The sequence below is a fragment of the Ruditapes philippinarum genome, unplaced genomic scaffold (genome assembly GCF_026571515.1).
Source record: "Ruditapes philippinarum isolate M1 unplaced genomic scaffold, ASM2657151v2 ctg5380_1_1_1_1, whole genome shotgun sequence".
Classification (NCBI taxonomy): domain Eukaryota; kingdom Metazoa; phylum Mollusca; class Bivalvia; order Venerida; family Veneridae; genus Ruditapes; species Ruditapes philippinarum.
In genome coordinates this window covers 350,324-366,416 of record NW_026852001.1, presented here as the reverse complement: position 1 = coordinate 366,416, position 16,093 = coordinate 350,324, and the positions used below count along the sequence as shown (strand labels likewise).

Genomic DNA, 16,093 nt, shown 5'->3' with positions numbered 1-16,093 from the left:
GCCCCGCGGAGCGAAAGTAAAGTGAATGTCGTATTATCGTGTTTTCTCCTGGCGCCCCGCGGAGCGAAAGTAAAGTGAGTGTCGTATTATCGTGTTTTCTCCTGGCGCCCCGCGGAGCGAAAGTAAAGAGAATGTCGTATTATCGTGTTTTCTCCTGGCGCCCCGCGGAGCGAAAGTAAAGTGAATGTTGTATTATCGTGTTTTCTCCTGGCGCCCCGCGGAGCGAAAGTAAAGTGAATGTCGTATTATCGTGTTTTCGCCTTGTACGGAAAAGTGAATGTCGTATTATCGTGTTTTCGCCTTGTACAGAAAAGTGAATGTCTTATTATCGTGTTTTTGCCTGGCGCCCCGCGGAGCGAAAATACGACATGGCACAAATAAGCCACCATAATAAAGAGAGCATCGTATTAGAGATCACTTGTTGATTCTCGGGTTGGCCGAAATTTCTCCGTGACAATGGATCTTGGACATTGCGTTTGTTGATTATTTGACTGAGAAATAATGTGAAATAAGTGGTCAATCTCTTGCGGAAAAAATAAGTAAATAATGGTTAGTTATTAGGTGGATCAACAACCGATGTATGACCAAAACATGAGCAATAATCGGTGTAAAAAAATCAACACAAAAAGCAAACAAGTAAACTTCATTGGTATCTGAGGTCGTCCGTATTCCTGTACAACAAACAAAATTGGAAACTATATGAGATATGAATTGTAGCCGTGATTTAAATCTTGAATATGCGCTAACCACTATGGTTTTGTACATTAAATAATACTCAGACACAGTCACTTCAGACGCGGCCCCATTCTGTCACGTCTCTTTGGCATATAATTTGATCGGATACATCCAAACCATGGTGTATAAACGTTATTAATATAATATGTATTTTCATAATTAATTTCAAGGCTTAATCTAGAGCTTATTCCTTGGTCTTACTAATTTAAAGTGCCTTACTTATTTTTTTAGTATTTATTACACCCGTACCTTGCCACGTCTAAATTTTGTTGCCTTAAACGGTGCAATGCACAAATTGTAAGGATATTTCTTGTGGAATTAAAACTATAGGTGAAAAAAAAATATGTAAATGTGAAAGATTTATTATATTAATTTTGTTGCTGCTTGGTGTGAGTGTCGAGCGATCAGTATAACTGAAGTAACAATAAAAGACATACCCAGTGCCGTAGGGCAATTGTATGGCTGTATATTTTAAAATCATTTAATTTCTATTTCCTTACACTTTTAAAGAATGACTCGTTCTCCTTGGTACCATATAACGAGAAAGACAGGTATATACTAACATCCTTTTTACTTCGTTTCTGTAATAATCTCTCTATAGGAGCCGCATAATCATATCTGTATCGACCCTTGTGGAAAGTTTGTTTCAAAAAGTTTACGAAAAAGCATCCGTTAACTTTTTTTATTTAATTACATAGTTAATATTTCATTTTGATAAAACATTTCTTAAAGGATTACGATTTATCCTTCAAATTTATGGGTCAAAGTTTCATTCATAATTTAAGTGTCATTGTATATATGATAAAGTGCATACAGGCAGTAAAGTGATATGCAAAACATCTGCATTTCACAAGGATTTGGCTCGAGCCATAGTGTTTGTGCAAACGCTACCATACCGCTGTAACTTGGAGAAATTCAGCGTGAAATGAATGACTTGGCAGAACATTGATGTATTAAAGAAAATCTGTAAAGGAACTCGGATAAACACACTGTATGGAGTATTATATCGGTAAATATTGACTCTTTGATTAAAATTAAGTGACAGTTGATATACCACAAAGCGTGTATCTGGTTTAACCGCTGTGGTTACCGGATTAAAGGATGTATTTTGACCTCCGCGTATATCAAACATTTGATAGGTTTATCTAAAATCTTTGGTCAATACCAACTGAGTCTATAGGGACCACCCTTGTGCGAATATCAACATGTTTTGAAAGATACTGCACTAAATAGTATATACATAGAAATCCTTTATTTTCAATATTTAAGTCTGTATTAAAGGCAATCTCCTTCTCAAAAGTAATTCAGAGATTATTTGACCAGTTATTACAGAAACTTAAGGTACCTGCGGAAAGACTCTTATCAAAAATAATCATCAGCAAAATCAATGCTGTATTTTGCTTATTTTGCATTTCCTTCTAAATGTCGCGTAATTTCTTCTTAAAACTTTTATTTAGAAACATTTTAGTCTATTTTTATGACTCATTTCAAGAATTAATTAAGGGTATATCTTTTGTTTTCTTCTTATGAAACCGTTTAAGAAAGCGTATTACTTCAAATTAGCGCATTGTTCGTAATAGGTCAATTATGTTTATATTTCATAGCGACATATTTTAAGAATTCAAATCAATATATACATCTTAATAAATACTTTCAAACAATTGAATGTTTCTATTTAAGGAACTCAAATTGTCCTACATTTTCTTAAAGGGTATAAACCTAAATTGACTTTTGCAATTAGTAAAATGGTTGTTTGTTTTCGCGTAGAAATCATACTAAAGTATCAAAATTAAAATATATACATAATGTTTGTTTATCCCATTACTTCATGAGCATTTTGTGTAAAATGGCTGTTTTCATTGAAAAGTCTCCCGTTACAAGTTCAAATTGCTATTATACTATAAAAACTGCTTCAACACTAATCAAACCTTGGCACAAATGTTGACTGGACCATTGCCCCTGAAACAACATGCTCAGGTTTAAATTTTCTGTTACCATGGCAACAAGGGGACATCTCAAAGTTGCCAAAAATCACTATTTTGCGTTGATTTTTTCCATCAAAATTGATTTCAAAGTGCTGCAATATCTCAATGGATTGAGATAGAGTCAAATGCTTTTGCAGTGTTGGTTACACGTTACCTTATGATCAATCTGGGGTCATTTATAGCATCTCACAAGTCCAAAATTTTCTTGGCGATGAGGGACACCGCCCCTCTTCAAACCCCCCCCCCCCCCACAGAAGGGGGCACATCCCCCTTCTGGCAACCCCCTGATGTATCTTTCGGTTGGGGGCCGCGCCGAAAAAGTGGTTACTTTTTTAACAACATTTCTCAAACAAAAACACAGTGTTGGGCCTAAATAAGGCATTTTTTCACCAATTTGAGACAAACAACAAAAAGGGAGGGTGAAAAGGCGTAAAACGGCGTGTATATCGCGTAAATGTCTGATAAAGAGGGGTCGCGTGCGCGTTTCATCGGTCAATTGTTCTAAAAAAAGAATAAATATGTTACTAAGGAGCGTTTCATTTCGTTTCCATGTAAACTGCTGAAACTCTCTCCAGATATAGCCATTAAAGAATATGAATTGAAATTTTTCGAATTTTTGTAGTATGTTCCGAGAACCATAGCTTTATAACCTTTTAATACAAATAAGACAGCTGTAATTCTGAATGGTTCGTGTCGTAACATACAACAAATGCAACATCGATTTAGATGGTTTTACCGTCCATAAATAAAACACGTTAAATAAACACTTGTTATTGCTGACGGTGTTAAAGCCGTCGCCTTCTGGGAGGAGGGTAAAAGAAAGCGGAAATCGCGGTACTTCAACTTTCGACATGCAAGGGCACATATAAAAGGCGGCTTCATTGAAACATACAAAGCAAAGGTGACGCTATTAATTGATTTTCCATTGTATGAACATTACGAATACATTAATAATCATTTCAAATATTTAATTAAGTCTGAGTTTATGAAATAATTTAAGCAGATTATCATAATCCCACAACAATCGGGAGGGGGTCCAACTTAATCAAGCGAAGTGGTAAAGCTATAATCTGCGAGATTTATTTTCAATACTTCAAAAGCCATTCGATTATATTCTGTTTACATGTTTGCAGCATTGTGTTTGTAACAATTTTCGGCTGTTTGTGGGTATATTTGCTGTAAGCAATACAATGCATTAATCGGCTTTCTTTCTCTCGCTTATAGAACAAATATTTCAACAAAATGTTAAACTTGTGCCAAAAAATTAGGAGCGGACGTTGTTTGGTTTAAAGTAAACTTTCTACTTGAGTAAAAATCTACCCGTATCGGTTTCACATGAGGATGTTTTAATCAAATAACCAGTGTGACTTACATCCATTTGCGAAAACGGTAGGGTTAATTGAATAATCACACATTTCGGTAGATGTTTTTATATTTTCATCACTTCACGAGAAGGTTAAAAGTGCAATGTGTTAATTAAATTATTGAACTCTTTATTTGAACATGTCCGTTTTAATAGATCAAACGGTGATACCATAAAAACGAGGGATATCATTTTCGTAAAAGGTGTGTCTCTGAGAATAACAGTCGATAGAAAATTGTAAGCATCAAAGCTAGGAGAAATTGTGCGTGAAATAATCACATAGTCTTAAATCATACATTTTGAAAGGACGTATATAGATAAAAACGATTCTTCTAACAGGTTGGAATAAAAGGAAATATTTTGTTCATTAATAATAGATATACCTACACAGAAGCGGTCGTCTGCTAACAATTTCAGAAAAGAGGTAATGGGACATTGATGCCTAAATGATAGTTTTGCACGTGCGTAACTGATGTTGCTGTTAGTGAATTATGTTTCAGTTTGATGAGAATTTAAAAAATATTTAAATTTTTAACTAATTAAACGATTACTCATTGTCGTTCACTAGTATATACATATTTGTACATATTGCAAGTTCGATTCAAGCAAATGTGTTTTTTTTACTGGAATGAACTTTTACTCCTTGTGCAAACTATAAATGGTTTGTAAGGTATGGTTTTCAAAAAATATATATGATAAAATAAGCAAAAATATAAGAAATAATTATTATAAAATACATAATAAATAGAAAAAGTGAGTTTCAATTGAACGTTCTTAAAATGATCTATTTCAATAAATAACTATCACTTTCGTTAATTATCAAAATCATCCAGTTTCAAAACTAGTATTCAGTATCCTTACATACAATATTTATTGTATTCATTATTATACATCATGATAAAATATAGGTGTTGACGCTTGTTATATGAGCCGCGTCACGACAAAACCAACATAATGGGTTTGCGACCAGCATGGATCCAGACCAGACTGCGCATCCGCGCAGTCTGATCAGGATCCATGCTGTTCGCTATCATTTTCTCTACATGTTATAGGGTTTGTAAGCGAACAGCATGGATCCTGATCAGACTGCGCGGATGCGCAGGCTGGTCTGGAATCATGCTGGTCGCAAACCCATTATGTTGGTTTTGTCATGACGCGGCTCATATGTATCTAATTTTTGCCCTTCTCTTTGTGTCCATCTGAAAAAACGGTTAAGTGAATATATACATTTGCCATTTATTGATTTGTTATCATGAAATCGATAATATTGACACCAAAGTGAAATAAATACATCAATGAATCATTGTTTTATTGGTCTAATGTCACATCCAATCGATGACATTCTGATCTCTTCGTTAACGGACACTTAACACTTAGTTATATAGTACGTCTTCGAACAGTATGGTAAAGGGATTTGTTTAAGTGGCAGTTGCTTGTCTGGCGTTCACGTGGAGTAAATACATTTGTGCATGTGTAATTTTAGGACTTTGATGAGTAGAAAAAAAAATCAAATTTTATTTTATTTTATCGTAAATATGATGATGTATCAATATTTACTCTCTTATTTTATTATTTTAAGTTGAGCAATATACGCAACACAAGAAAATGTTCCGACGTTTTATGAATGATTTAGTTATATTATTTGGGTACTTACTTATTAATTTCAAGAGTGCATTTGAGGTTTATATATAGAAATATCAATCTTATTCTTTTTTTCGTCGTAAATCAATTTTTGTATTCGTTTTGTATTAAGTGTTTATTCATAAATTTTAAAAGTGCATCACAAGATCGAACGTTTGTTTATTATTCGTAACTCCAGTTCAATCTATTTCCATTATTATCATATTTTTTTTTAATTTCAGCAGTTCATCATCGACTGTGATCAGATAGAAACAGTTTCGTCTTCATGTGAAGAGGTTACACACATTTCCATTCAATGAATTAAAATGTGAGAGTTAAAAGGGTGCAATAGTTGAAGCCCGCTGATAGAAAGTGAAAAGATCTGTGATAAATAACATTGTTAACTATATTACATATTAAAGAAATTCGAATTTTCCGTGGATCAAATAAATGAGATTAGCAGTTTTAGTGGATTTCACAAAACTTGCGTTATCGGGGCGATCAAGTGTGGGATAAAGAGGGGATTTGAAAGGAGGAAAAATAATGCGTTTCAAGTGACATGAATATCGGATACTTACATGAAAGTTTACAGAAATGTTCGGATTACGGGTTCCAGTAGCGAAATCTTTGGCTACAACAGAATTTGACGGAGTACAGGCTATACTTTATAACAGGTAGTTTAAATTAGATATACATGTATTCACATACATGTATTTGCATTATTTTAAAACTTTAGTTAAAAGTTTTGATCGGGAATTAAATGAATAACGCATACGTTAATATAATATTTCATAGAAAAATGAGTAAAAATTTTTAGTAATGTTTAAAAACAAGTATAATTTTCATCACAAAGAAGTGACATAAAATAATGGTTACAAATAAAACTACTTTTTATGTTTCTATCACGGTTTTTATTATAGCCGTGTTTTTTTTTATTATTCGTTTATTCTATCATTTTCTTTATTAAACAAATATACAATGCATAATTATTTGAAATTAATGTTATTGAAAGCAAGAGATAGTTTTACATTTTGTGGGGGGGGGGGCAACATCATCATCATCATCATCAACAACAACAACAACGATATAATATCGGAAATAGAGTAGTAACATCAGCCGCTCAAAATTATTCTGAGAAATCGCTGGTTACAATAAACTAAACTTTAAACCTTCAATTTATAAAATGAACTGATTCAGCTTCTATTTTTTGGAATTGTGCATTAGAAATTTTGGGGATATCACGTTTAGTTAAAAGTCCGGTCAAATTTCACGGCTATTCAGGCAGGCTGACCTGGCTCTATACTGGTGACAAAGGCTACTCACTTCTGATTTTAGCAGCGTCAGCATTAAAGAATTTTAAGGACGACAAATTTTCAGGGGATATATATTGTAACAGTCAAACATCAATTTACCATGTCTCTTTGCAAGGCCAGTTTGATTAAACATTGCTTCGACTAATGATGTTGGCCATCCGCTGCGACGAGTTATGTAACACTGGTCTTTCTTTGATATAGTAGACCTCAGATACAATACAAAGATGTTTCATTCTAATATGAACACTTCATTTGACTTTAAAATTTGATATTTTCATATGCTTTTTTTGTCTCTGTCCTGCACCCGGATGGAAAAAAGATAGTGAAAAGTGGAAATATTAAAGGTTCTCCCACACGGCCAAACTGAATGTATAGCAGGCTTGGTTTTTTACTGAATATGTTCATGGAGAGCGAAAATGGTAAATGTATGTTACGGTCCATGCCCCAACCCCTCCCTAGCACCGGCTACAGCAGGTTTAACCTATAAATTGTAAATATAGAGAGTTATTAATGTATTAAAATTTAGAATTTAGAACTGGCTACATGTTGTGAACACTAATTCACATACAGTTTATTAGTGTTCATGACGTAGGAAAATGAAAATATCTTTTAGAATAGGTCTTTAAAAAATATTAAATGGCGGCTTACTTTAATTCTGCATAGCAGGCATATATTTGATTTTTTTCGACTACAATGTGGTAGCTTTTGAATTTTGTGTCAAATCATGTAGCAAATTAAACCTCACACTGCTACAGGAAAATCCAAAGACAAACAAACCAACTATTGAAATCTAAGCAAAAATGAAAAATGCATTTTTCGTCAACAATGCATTGAAACATAATGAATGTGGTTTTTGAAACCTTATATTGCAATTTAAATATTGACACATATTAGTGTCAGATTTTTGTAAAGTGTTTTCACAGTTCTGTAATGAAGTGATCGCAAGATTCAATAGATGTTGTGTATGTAAGGTACACGTTGATTGGTCGACAATCACTGTCGGTGACTGAAGTGTTAAGGACTGTCCGGTTGGCAGCTGCTGACATCTGTATGATTGTATAATTAGGCAATATCTGGATGGGAACTTTACTCTATGCCAAGAAGTAATTGACAGTTATAGACTATTGAGAAAATTTTAAATAAATAAAAAAAACTCTGACAATTCATATTTAAAGAATAATCAATATTGAAAGAATGTTATTTTAGTTTAGAAATAAATGATATTTTATTGCAATACAAACATGTTATATATATAGATAGAGATATGCAAGTTTCAAGTTTCTAGTGTCGTAGAATAGACAGAGTATATTGTTCGTTGAACATTGTTTTTTTTCTTCTTTTTTCTGTCTGGTCTAAAATTGCACGAAAGTTGTACAGCTAAGCTATGACAAAAATGTGTGTACAGTAGATATAACATGAATACAACACTTTTAAATGCATTATTTTGACACAACTCTTGCTGTGTAAAAATGTTTAATATTTATTTGGAAGTTTTCAGTGTATGAGTTTGTTTTCTATATAATAAGAAAAGGTTGATACTATAGCTTTGAGCTTTACCAGGTCACCGAGGCAAGATGTTCAAAAAGAATCAGTACTTGCATGTTTCATTTCATCATACAATGAGTATATATAGGTTACACAAAACACATGTTGGTATATGACAGTCACGTTACATGATTAAAAAGTACCTGCTTGATTGATAGTATCGATGAGCATACGGAACATTTAGTAGGGATGAAACCGTAGGATTATTCTACGAAATGAGGCGTAAAATTCGGTTAACGAGCGAAAAGGAAAACTATATAGCGAAAAAATCAAAATGAATTAAAATCTTTTTACATTTATCAGCAATTTCCAATATGTACCCCGCTATTCAGCTAACAAATGTATTTATCCATTTATCACTTTAAGGGTTAGGTGGGGGTATATACAACAGTTAATACAGTAGCCGGTTATTTCACTTTTACTGTTTATTCTAATGCTAATTTTTCATTCACAAGTGTTGACTATTTACGTAGTTTGCAGAGATGTATGCGTTTTGGAATGACATTCCAACCACTCCATAATGAAAGATTTTATTGATGAATTATCTGTTAACATTACAGGGTCTACAATATAAGAATACTTAAACCCTTCTTTATACCCATTAAACACATTTAATGTTTTCATAAAATCGTTTTTGTGTGATTATTTATCATTTACAAGTATCTCTTAATCATAGAAAATGCGTGCCTTACTTATCGCCATTCAGCCATACTACCAGTGTAAATACAAATATTTCTCGATTAACTATTTTTATTTTCAAGTTTACATAAGCTGATAAATTCGGATACAAAAGAAATGTGATTATTGCACTGTAGTTAAGTTTCCATGAAGATAAAAAACGCATTGTGTCGAGTTGGTGAAAACACTTCTGCTCTGAATAGAAAGAGAAAACCATGAGAATGTTATTTTGCAAGTCATACAAATGGTTTTCAAGTTATATCCAAACCTTTCCTCATTCCAACACACAAGAACGAAACCATTTCAACAAAGTCTGGTGTCCTTTACGTGCCATTTATTTTGTTTTCCGTCGTGTTTACGGGTTGACACACGACAATGCGAAGTGGCACCGCGAAAATGCGATTGTCGTGTATCTAGCCTTAAACGCCACGGACGAGACTTACGAACATCGTATGTACAAGAGCGGACTGCAAAAGTGACGGAAAACATTAGAAATTTAAAAAGGAGTTAAATTTTCGATACCTAGTTCACTGTAAGATGTACAACAAAACTAATACCAATTGAGCCGCGTCACGACAAAACCAATATAATGGGTTTGCGACCAGCATGGATCCAGACCAGGCTGCGCCTCCGCGCAGTTTGATCAGGATCCATGCTGTTCGCTATCAGTTTCTCTACTTGTTATAGGGTTTGTAAGCGAACAACATGGATCCTGATCAGACTGCGCGGATGCGCAGGCTGGTCTGGATCCATGCTGGTCGCAAACGCACTATGTTGGTTTTGTCGTGACGCGGCTCAATTAATATCAATCATTATCCTGCTTGAACTTCAGTATGCAAATGGAGGAAATTCTACATCATGCCTACTTCGCTTTTATGATGAAAAGTAATTTTCAAATAAGCGGAGTCCAATCACTATATACAGTACAAGCACGTCAAATTTGAAATGAAAAAAAAAAGTTTGGGCTAATCTTCACCATTCAACTAAAAGAACAACACACTCGCACACACTCACGTAGAAAAACCTTATCAAACCACGTGGACCAAATTAACTAATTCACTAATTTTTTACAGGGGAAAAAGCAGTGTTCAGATATAAAATTAAATAATCTTTATGGGCAAAAAATGTTCAATTTTCATTTTAATAGTTCTTGTTCTTGCAGGGAGGTATATATATTTAATTTTTGTTATTCTCAATAAATACTTTACCCCAATATGCACCATTTACCTATGCATTACAAATGGTAACAAGTTTTAATGGCAAACATATAAAGTTAAGCTCTAAAATTGAGGCCGTGCAGTTCGAAATTTACATATTTATAACCATATACATAATAATTTCATTATTAGTTAATGTGTGAAAATGGTGATACACTATTTATGATGATTAACCTAGATATTCTGAAATATTTTACATGTTTACTGTTTAAGCCTCTTTCAGAGGATTGTATTTAAGTATTACACGTTTTTATCCGATCATGTATGTATCGTAACTGGGCCGAGGTAACCTTTTAAATGTCAAGAATAAAATATAATAATTCTATTTGAAAGAAGCTGGGGGAAATTTGGCGAAAATTTAAAGTATTAGTTAATTAAACGATTTGGGGTTAAGTATCAATTAAAATTGAATTAACAAAATTCGCGAGTTTCAAGCGGTCCGAATATTTTGGCCAATTTATTTAAAACGGAAAATCAATTTTGGGGAAAAGGGAAGTATTGATTTTAAGTTCCTTTAAAATTTCGCAAATTAAAATAAATTTTCAATTCCCGATTTTAGTATCGGTATAATTTACCCCGATTAAACTTCTAAATTTAAGGCCCGTATTCCCGGGATATCCGGGGTTAACTTTAAATTTCCTTTTAATTTTTTGTATCGTTTTTCATTTAACCCTTTTTCATTCCAAAAATTTTTAAAATTTTACATAAACTTTTTAAAACAATTTTAAAAAAAATTTTTTTAATTGAATTCTTTCTTTTTAAAAAATTAAAAGGAAAATTTTTGAATCAACTAATAGGTAATTAAAGTTTTGTGACAAGCACATGGCATCTCGGTAGGCTTAAGCAGGCTGGTGAAGATGACTGATCGGACTTATGTCATAAAAAATCATATTTCTAGAAAAGAAATAAAGATATTTCTTTTAAACATTGTTTGTTTATTGAGAATAATATTTCACAAACGAAAGAAAATATTTGGCTCTGCAGTGCCCTAATTTTAAAAATTAGGTTTTTGATATCGACTTAACTGTCGACGGACATTCCGATAAATTTAAGCCCAAAGGACCAATCCATTTTGGGCACCAATTAAATTTGTTCTTTTTGTTAAAATGCTTCTTCCAATGGGAAAAAATAAATTATTCAAAAATATCTACTAAGGAAAAAATACCGGGCAAAATTTAAAAAAAGACGGCTATTTTTGGTTAAAACGGAGGAGATAAAAGAAGTTATTTCCCCTTTTTCCCAATTAAACCTAAAATATTTTCCCCTTTTTTTTTATTTTTCGAAGACTTTTTTGAATTTTCCTTTTAAAAGTATGTTTTTAATTTGGCAAATTTCTAAAACAAATAAGTAAAATAATTTCTTTATGCTCTAATTCATTGCACCAACACCTGTTAGCATACATTTCATTCAGTTTTCAGGGAAAACTTCAAAGTAGAATGTTCAGTGTCGAAGAATTATCAAAATATAAATGCCAGAAAACACAATTTAATCCAAATATATAGAAAATACAGTACTGGCGCAATAATCTAGAGCAAAATGAAGTTGTTGGACACATTTCTAATTTAGAATTTTACATAACAATATAATTTTTATGAACTTCAAATATTTTATTTCTAGAAAAAAAGGAAATAATTCTAAGAAAATAAAAGATAACCAAATTATTTTGATTTGTATCATATATCAATGCTTAATAAACAAAACAAGTGAGAAAGAAACATATTAATTATTTTTCTAGAAACATGATATTTTATTTCTTAAGCCCGATTGGGCATTTTCACCAGTCTGTTAAGTGTGCTCAGCAGGCCTGCTTGCTATAAATGGTTATTAACTAAATAAAACCACTGCAGCATATGGATAAGCATGTGAAATAAGTATCATAATGAAAAGATGTTGTTGTTGTTGACACAGAATTGGGACACTGAGATGGTCAGTTTTATGACTGAATATTTTGGACCATTATATTTGGTTAATATTTCTTGTTGTAGTTACTTTAAAAGAAATCATCATTAGAACTGTTACACCTTTAAGAACGACCAGTACATGTATATCTCTTTTGTTATCCCTTGCAAGAGTTTTCCATTCTAAGTGCTTCACATTTTATTTTCAAATTTCATGTCTGAAGCCCTTTGGACATCAGTGCCCAGTGGAGTTCTTTTAAAATTGAAGACATTTTGGTAATTAAGGGATTTAATTTATTTATTACAGCAGTCTGCATAAGCCTTCACACTGGCTGTCAAGGGTGGACAAAGCTGGTAGAATATTTCATCTTGAATTAGAGAATTCAACAGATTCCAGTGACAGCATTTCTGTTGACAAGGAATGTTTTTGCAGTGATTGTGCTACGGATGACACTGGATATGGCACTGACACGGACTTGAACTTGAGTCTTAGGTATAGAAACAATGCTTTAAAACTAAACCAGCCAGATTTTAATGATGTCACTGATGTATTAAAAGGAAGCAGCTTTGATATTCCGATATCTAAAAATAGCTCGTTTGATATCAGTGGAAAAGACATTCAAAAGGTTGAAGAGGATATTGACAGTTTGTTCCAAGGTGTTGATGCGACTCGGAATAAGCGTGATTTTGATGATTTGGACGTAGACATTCCTTTTGATATTGACAGCTGCTTTTCAGAAGGAGAGTTAAAAATTGACAGGGATTGTTTAAGTAGTGAATATGCTGAAATAATAGACTTTGATTACAAAGAGAAGTCTAAAGAACCTGTGAAAAGTAAACAATATTTAGAGTATTCTAAAGTGAAAGAAACCACTAGAGGAAAGCAGTGCGAATGTGAAGCAAAAATGAACATTGGAACAAGGCATTGTGTACAAGTTGATGTTAAATTAAGGACTAATAAACAAATTGAGGAAGATTTAACAACTGTACAGCTGTGTGAACAGATATTGGGAATTGTTCCCGGACATTATGGTTCCAGTCAGTCAGGGACTAATGGCCACCGGAGAAAAGATAGGAGGGTAAAAATACGGGGTCTTGTCCCCTCTGGTGTAGCAGCTAAATATACACAAATCAGAGTTGGTAAGAGGTTTTATTTCATAGCAGCTATTGATGATGTCATCAATTATAGAAATAAACATTGATCATTTTCAAGTAACTAATTAATTATGATTGTATCTTGTGAGATGCTTTTCAATAAATACAGCTGTCATTGAAAGGAACCTTAATATTGATTTTCACTTTTCTCTCTAGCTTTTCATCACACAAATTCAAAAAGAAATACATCATTATATTGATTTTAAAATATCTTGAAATGATAAAGATTCATTATTATAGTACTATAAAAGTAATTAAACCTCAGTTTAACTTTGTGCATATTTTGTTTTTATTTTGTTAATTCACGTTTTCATAGAATTTATGAAAAAACATTTGACCGCATTTGTAATGTATATATATATTACATATACCGGTAGCCATGCCATTAAATATAAAAACTTTTTGCTTGAACAGATTTAAAGTTAAAATCACTTATTATTAAGTTATATTATAAATCATGTAAAAGATAATATTTTGTTTCTAGGTGACAGTTTGATATGTATCAATGATCAGGAGGTTACCTGGGATAATTTAGATAACATTCTGCAGATTTTACTTTATCAGAGACAGGTAAGATTCAACATTATATCATCATATACTGAAAATTTTAAAGAGAAACTCATTACAGTTACTTATCTTTTCTTGTAAACGGTACTAAACCATTATTTTATTGCCCAATACTATAGATCTTTGCAGTGATAGTACATGTACTATTTATTGATGGACATCATTTAATCTACCCCTGTGTTAGGTTTTTGTTACCTTTGGCCAGGGCCTGCAAAATCTAATTTTGTTGATGTGTCTATTTTTATTGGAAGCATTTCTTAACTTGTCTGTATGATATTTATATAGTTAATTCTTGAAAATTTCCACTTGTTCTGTAAACGCTTTGGAACAACATGTGCAAAACGGGCAATTGTTTTGCCACCCCTGTTGTGTCAATGTCACTGAGGTTAAAAATAGATAATCCTTCCTTTTTATGTTCTTTTTATCTTTGTTATATGGAGAACAGGAAGCAAACATTCTTAACATGTTGTATAACAGAATTTGAAGCTGTTTATGATAGAAAGATACAGAATAATTAAGATGAAATAAATAAAATGTCATTTAATTGGTCCAATAACTTTTTGTAATCAAATCCTCTAAAATAATGCCAGCATACACATGGTAATTTAGACTTGAATTTTTAAAGCGATATTATTTAAACTTTCCTGTCTTTGTCAGGCCAAGCTGCTTATTAAAAAGAATTCAAGAGAGAAAAAGTCTGGTTCCCTGCTTGTAAAAAAGACAAGCCAGTCATCAGTTAGTAGACTTGTGCAGCTGGTTACTGGCTCCAACAATAGTGCTGTATCCATTGAGAATATTGCTGAAGGAGAATGGGAACCATTCTATGGAGCAATGTATTTGTCACTTGAAGGTGTGAACTCCGACAATATGCAAGCCAAGGTAATGAGGACTTCATATTTTTGTTTAGGTTTAATTCATAAATATTAATATAGCAGTTGATGATGTGATTATGTATATGTACATGTATATAGGTGTCATAAGAAATGAACAAATATTGAAATATATTGTGATTTTATACACTACTAACATTTAAATACAGTCAACCTGTGATAAAACCATCCAAAGGATTAACTGAATGTGGCCTTTTAAGACAAGTGGTCTTCATTCAGAGGTTACATGTACTTTGGTCAATTTGATCAAAGAAAGTTTGTCCAAGAGTGGTCTTTATTTACAGAGAGATCTTTATATGGAGGTGGTCTTACATATAGGTTTGACTGTATTGTGATGCACTGGACTTCATTGAATATAAATCGGTATAATTTGTTGTTTACAATTGAATATTAATGTACATTTTAAAACATAGTATTTTTTCTGTTGATATGTACAGTATTAAATTCAAGTTAACAAATTCACTCTACTTAAAGTATCGGATGGAAGAGTTTTACTTGTGAAATAACATGTATTTAATGCTGGATATTTATGCTTTAAGGAGGACATTGTGTATCAGTTTCCTAGGGTTGACAACAAAGTGATTGCATCAAGAGGGATGTTCATCACTTTAGCTGGCACAATCAACGATGCTATACAATCAACAGTACAAAGGTATTTATCTTTAAGTGGTCCAATTATTGTATGCAAAGTTAAGAAGGAGAAAAAGATCATTATGAGCCTCATGTTAGCTGATTCCATGTGTAATGTTCTCAAAACCTTAGAGCATCTTGTATATGAATAATTTCATTTCCTATGTTTTGCACAGAAATTGGAAATGAATGTTTTATTTGACAAAAAGATGGTTTTGTGACATTTTTTATCATATTGTAACATTTCTTTTTAAAACAATGACATATCTGACCATATTGTAACATTTAGGATTTTTCCGCATCATTTCCTGAGCTTTTTCTTTCCTTTTTTTCTTCTTCTTTTTTGACATATGGAATGATATTGTGATCATACCATATCTTGTCATTTTGATATGGCTGATAATAGTGTAACATGTTAGAACATTGCCATTCACTTTCGAGATAATTTCTGGTTGTTGGATTATTATGGTGTTTAAATGATATCCTGTAAAATTGAT

The 16,093-nt window shown here is 32.5% G+C and overlaps 1 protein-coding gene across 2 annotated transcripts in view; it reads left to right on the top strand.

Moving 5' to 3' along the window:
• LOC132746077 (protein inturned-like) overlaps positions 1-16,093 on the top strand; it is a 41,511-nt gene that overhangs the window by 11,034 nt on the left and 14,384 nt on the right. For both annotated transcript variants that reach the window (XM_060735159.1, XM_060735150.1), the window contains exons 2-6: positions 5,946-6,377; positions 12,662-13,494; positions 13,994-14,079; positions 14,734-14,955; positions 15,506-15,618. In XM_060735159.1, the coding sequence (XP_060591142.1) occupies positions 6,298-6,377; positions 12,662-13,494; positions 13,994-14,079; positions 14,734-14,955; positions 15,506-15,618 (1,334 nt within the window). In that variant the 5' untranslated portion in view covers positions 5,946-6,297. The remainder of the gene's footprint in view (positions 1-5,945; positions 6,378-12,661; positions 13,495-13,993; positions 14,080-14,733; positions 14,956-15,505; positions 15,619-16,093) is intronic.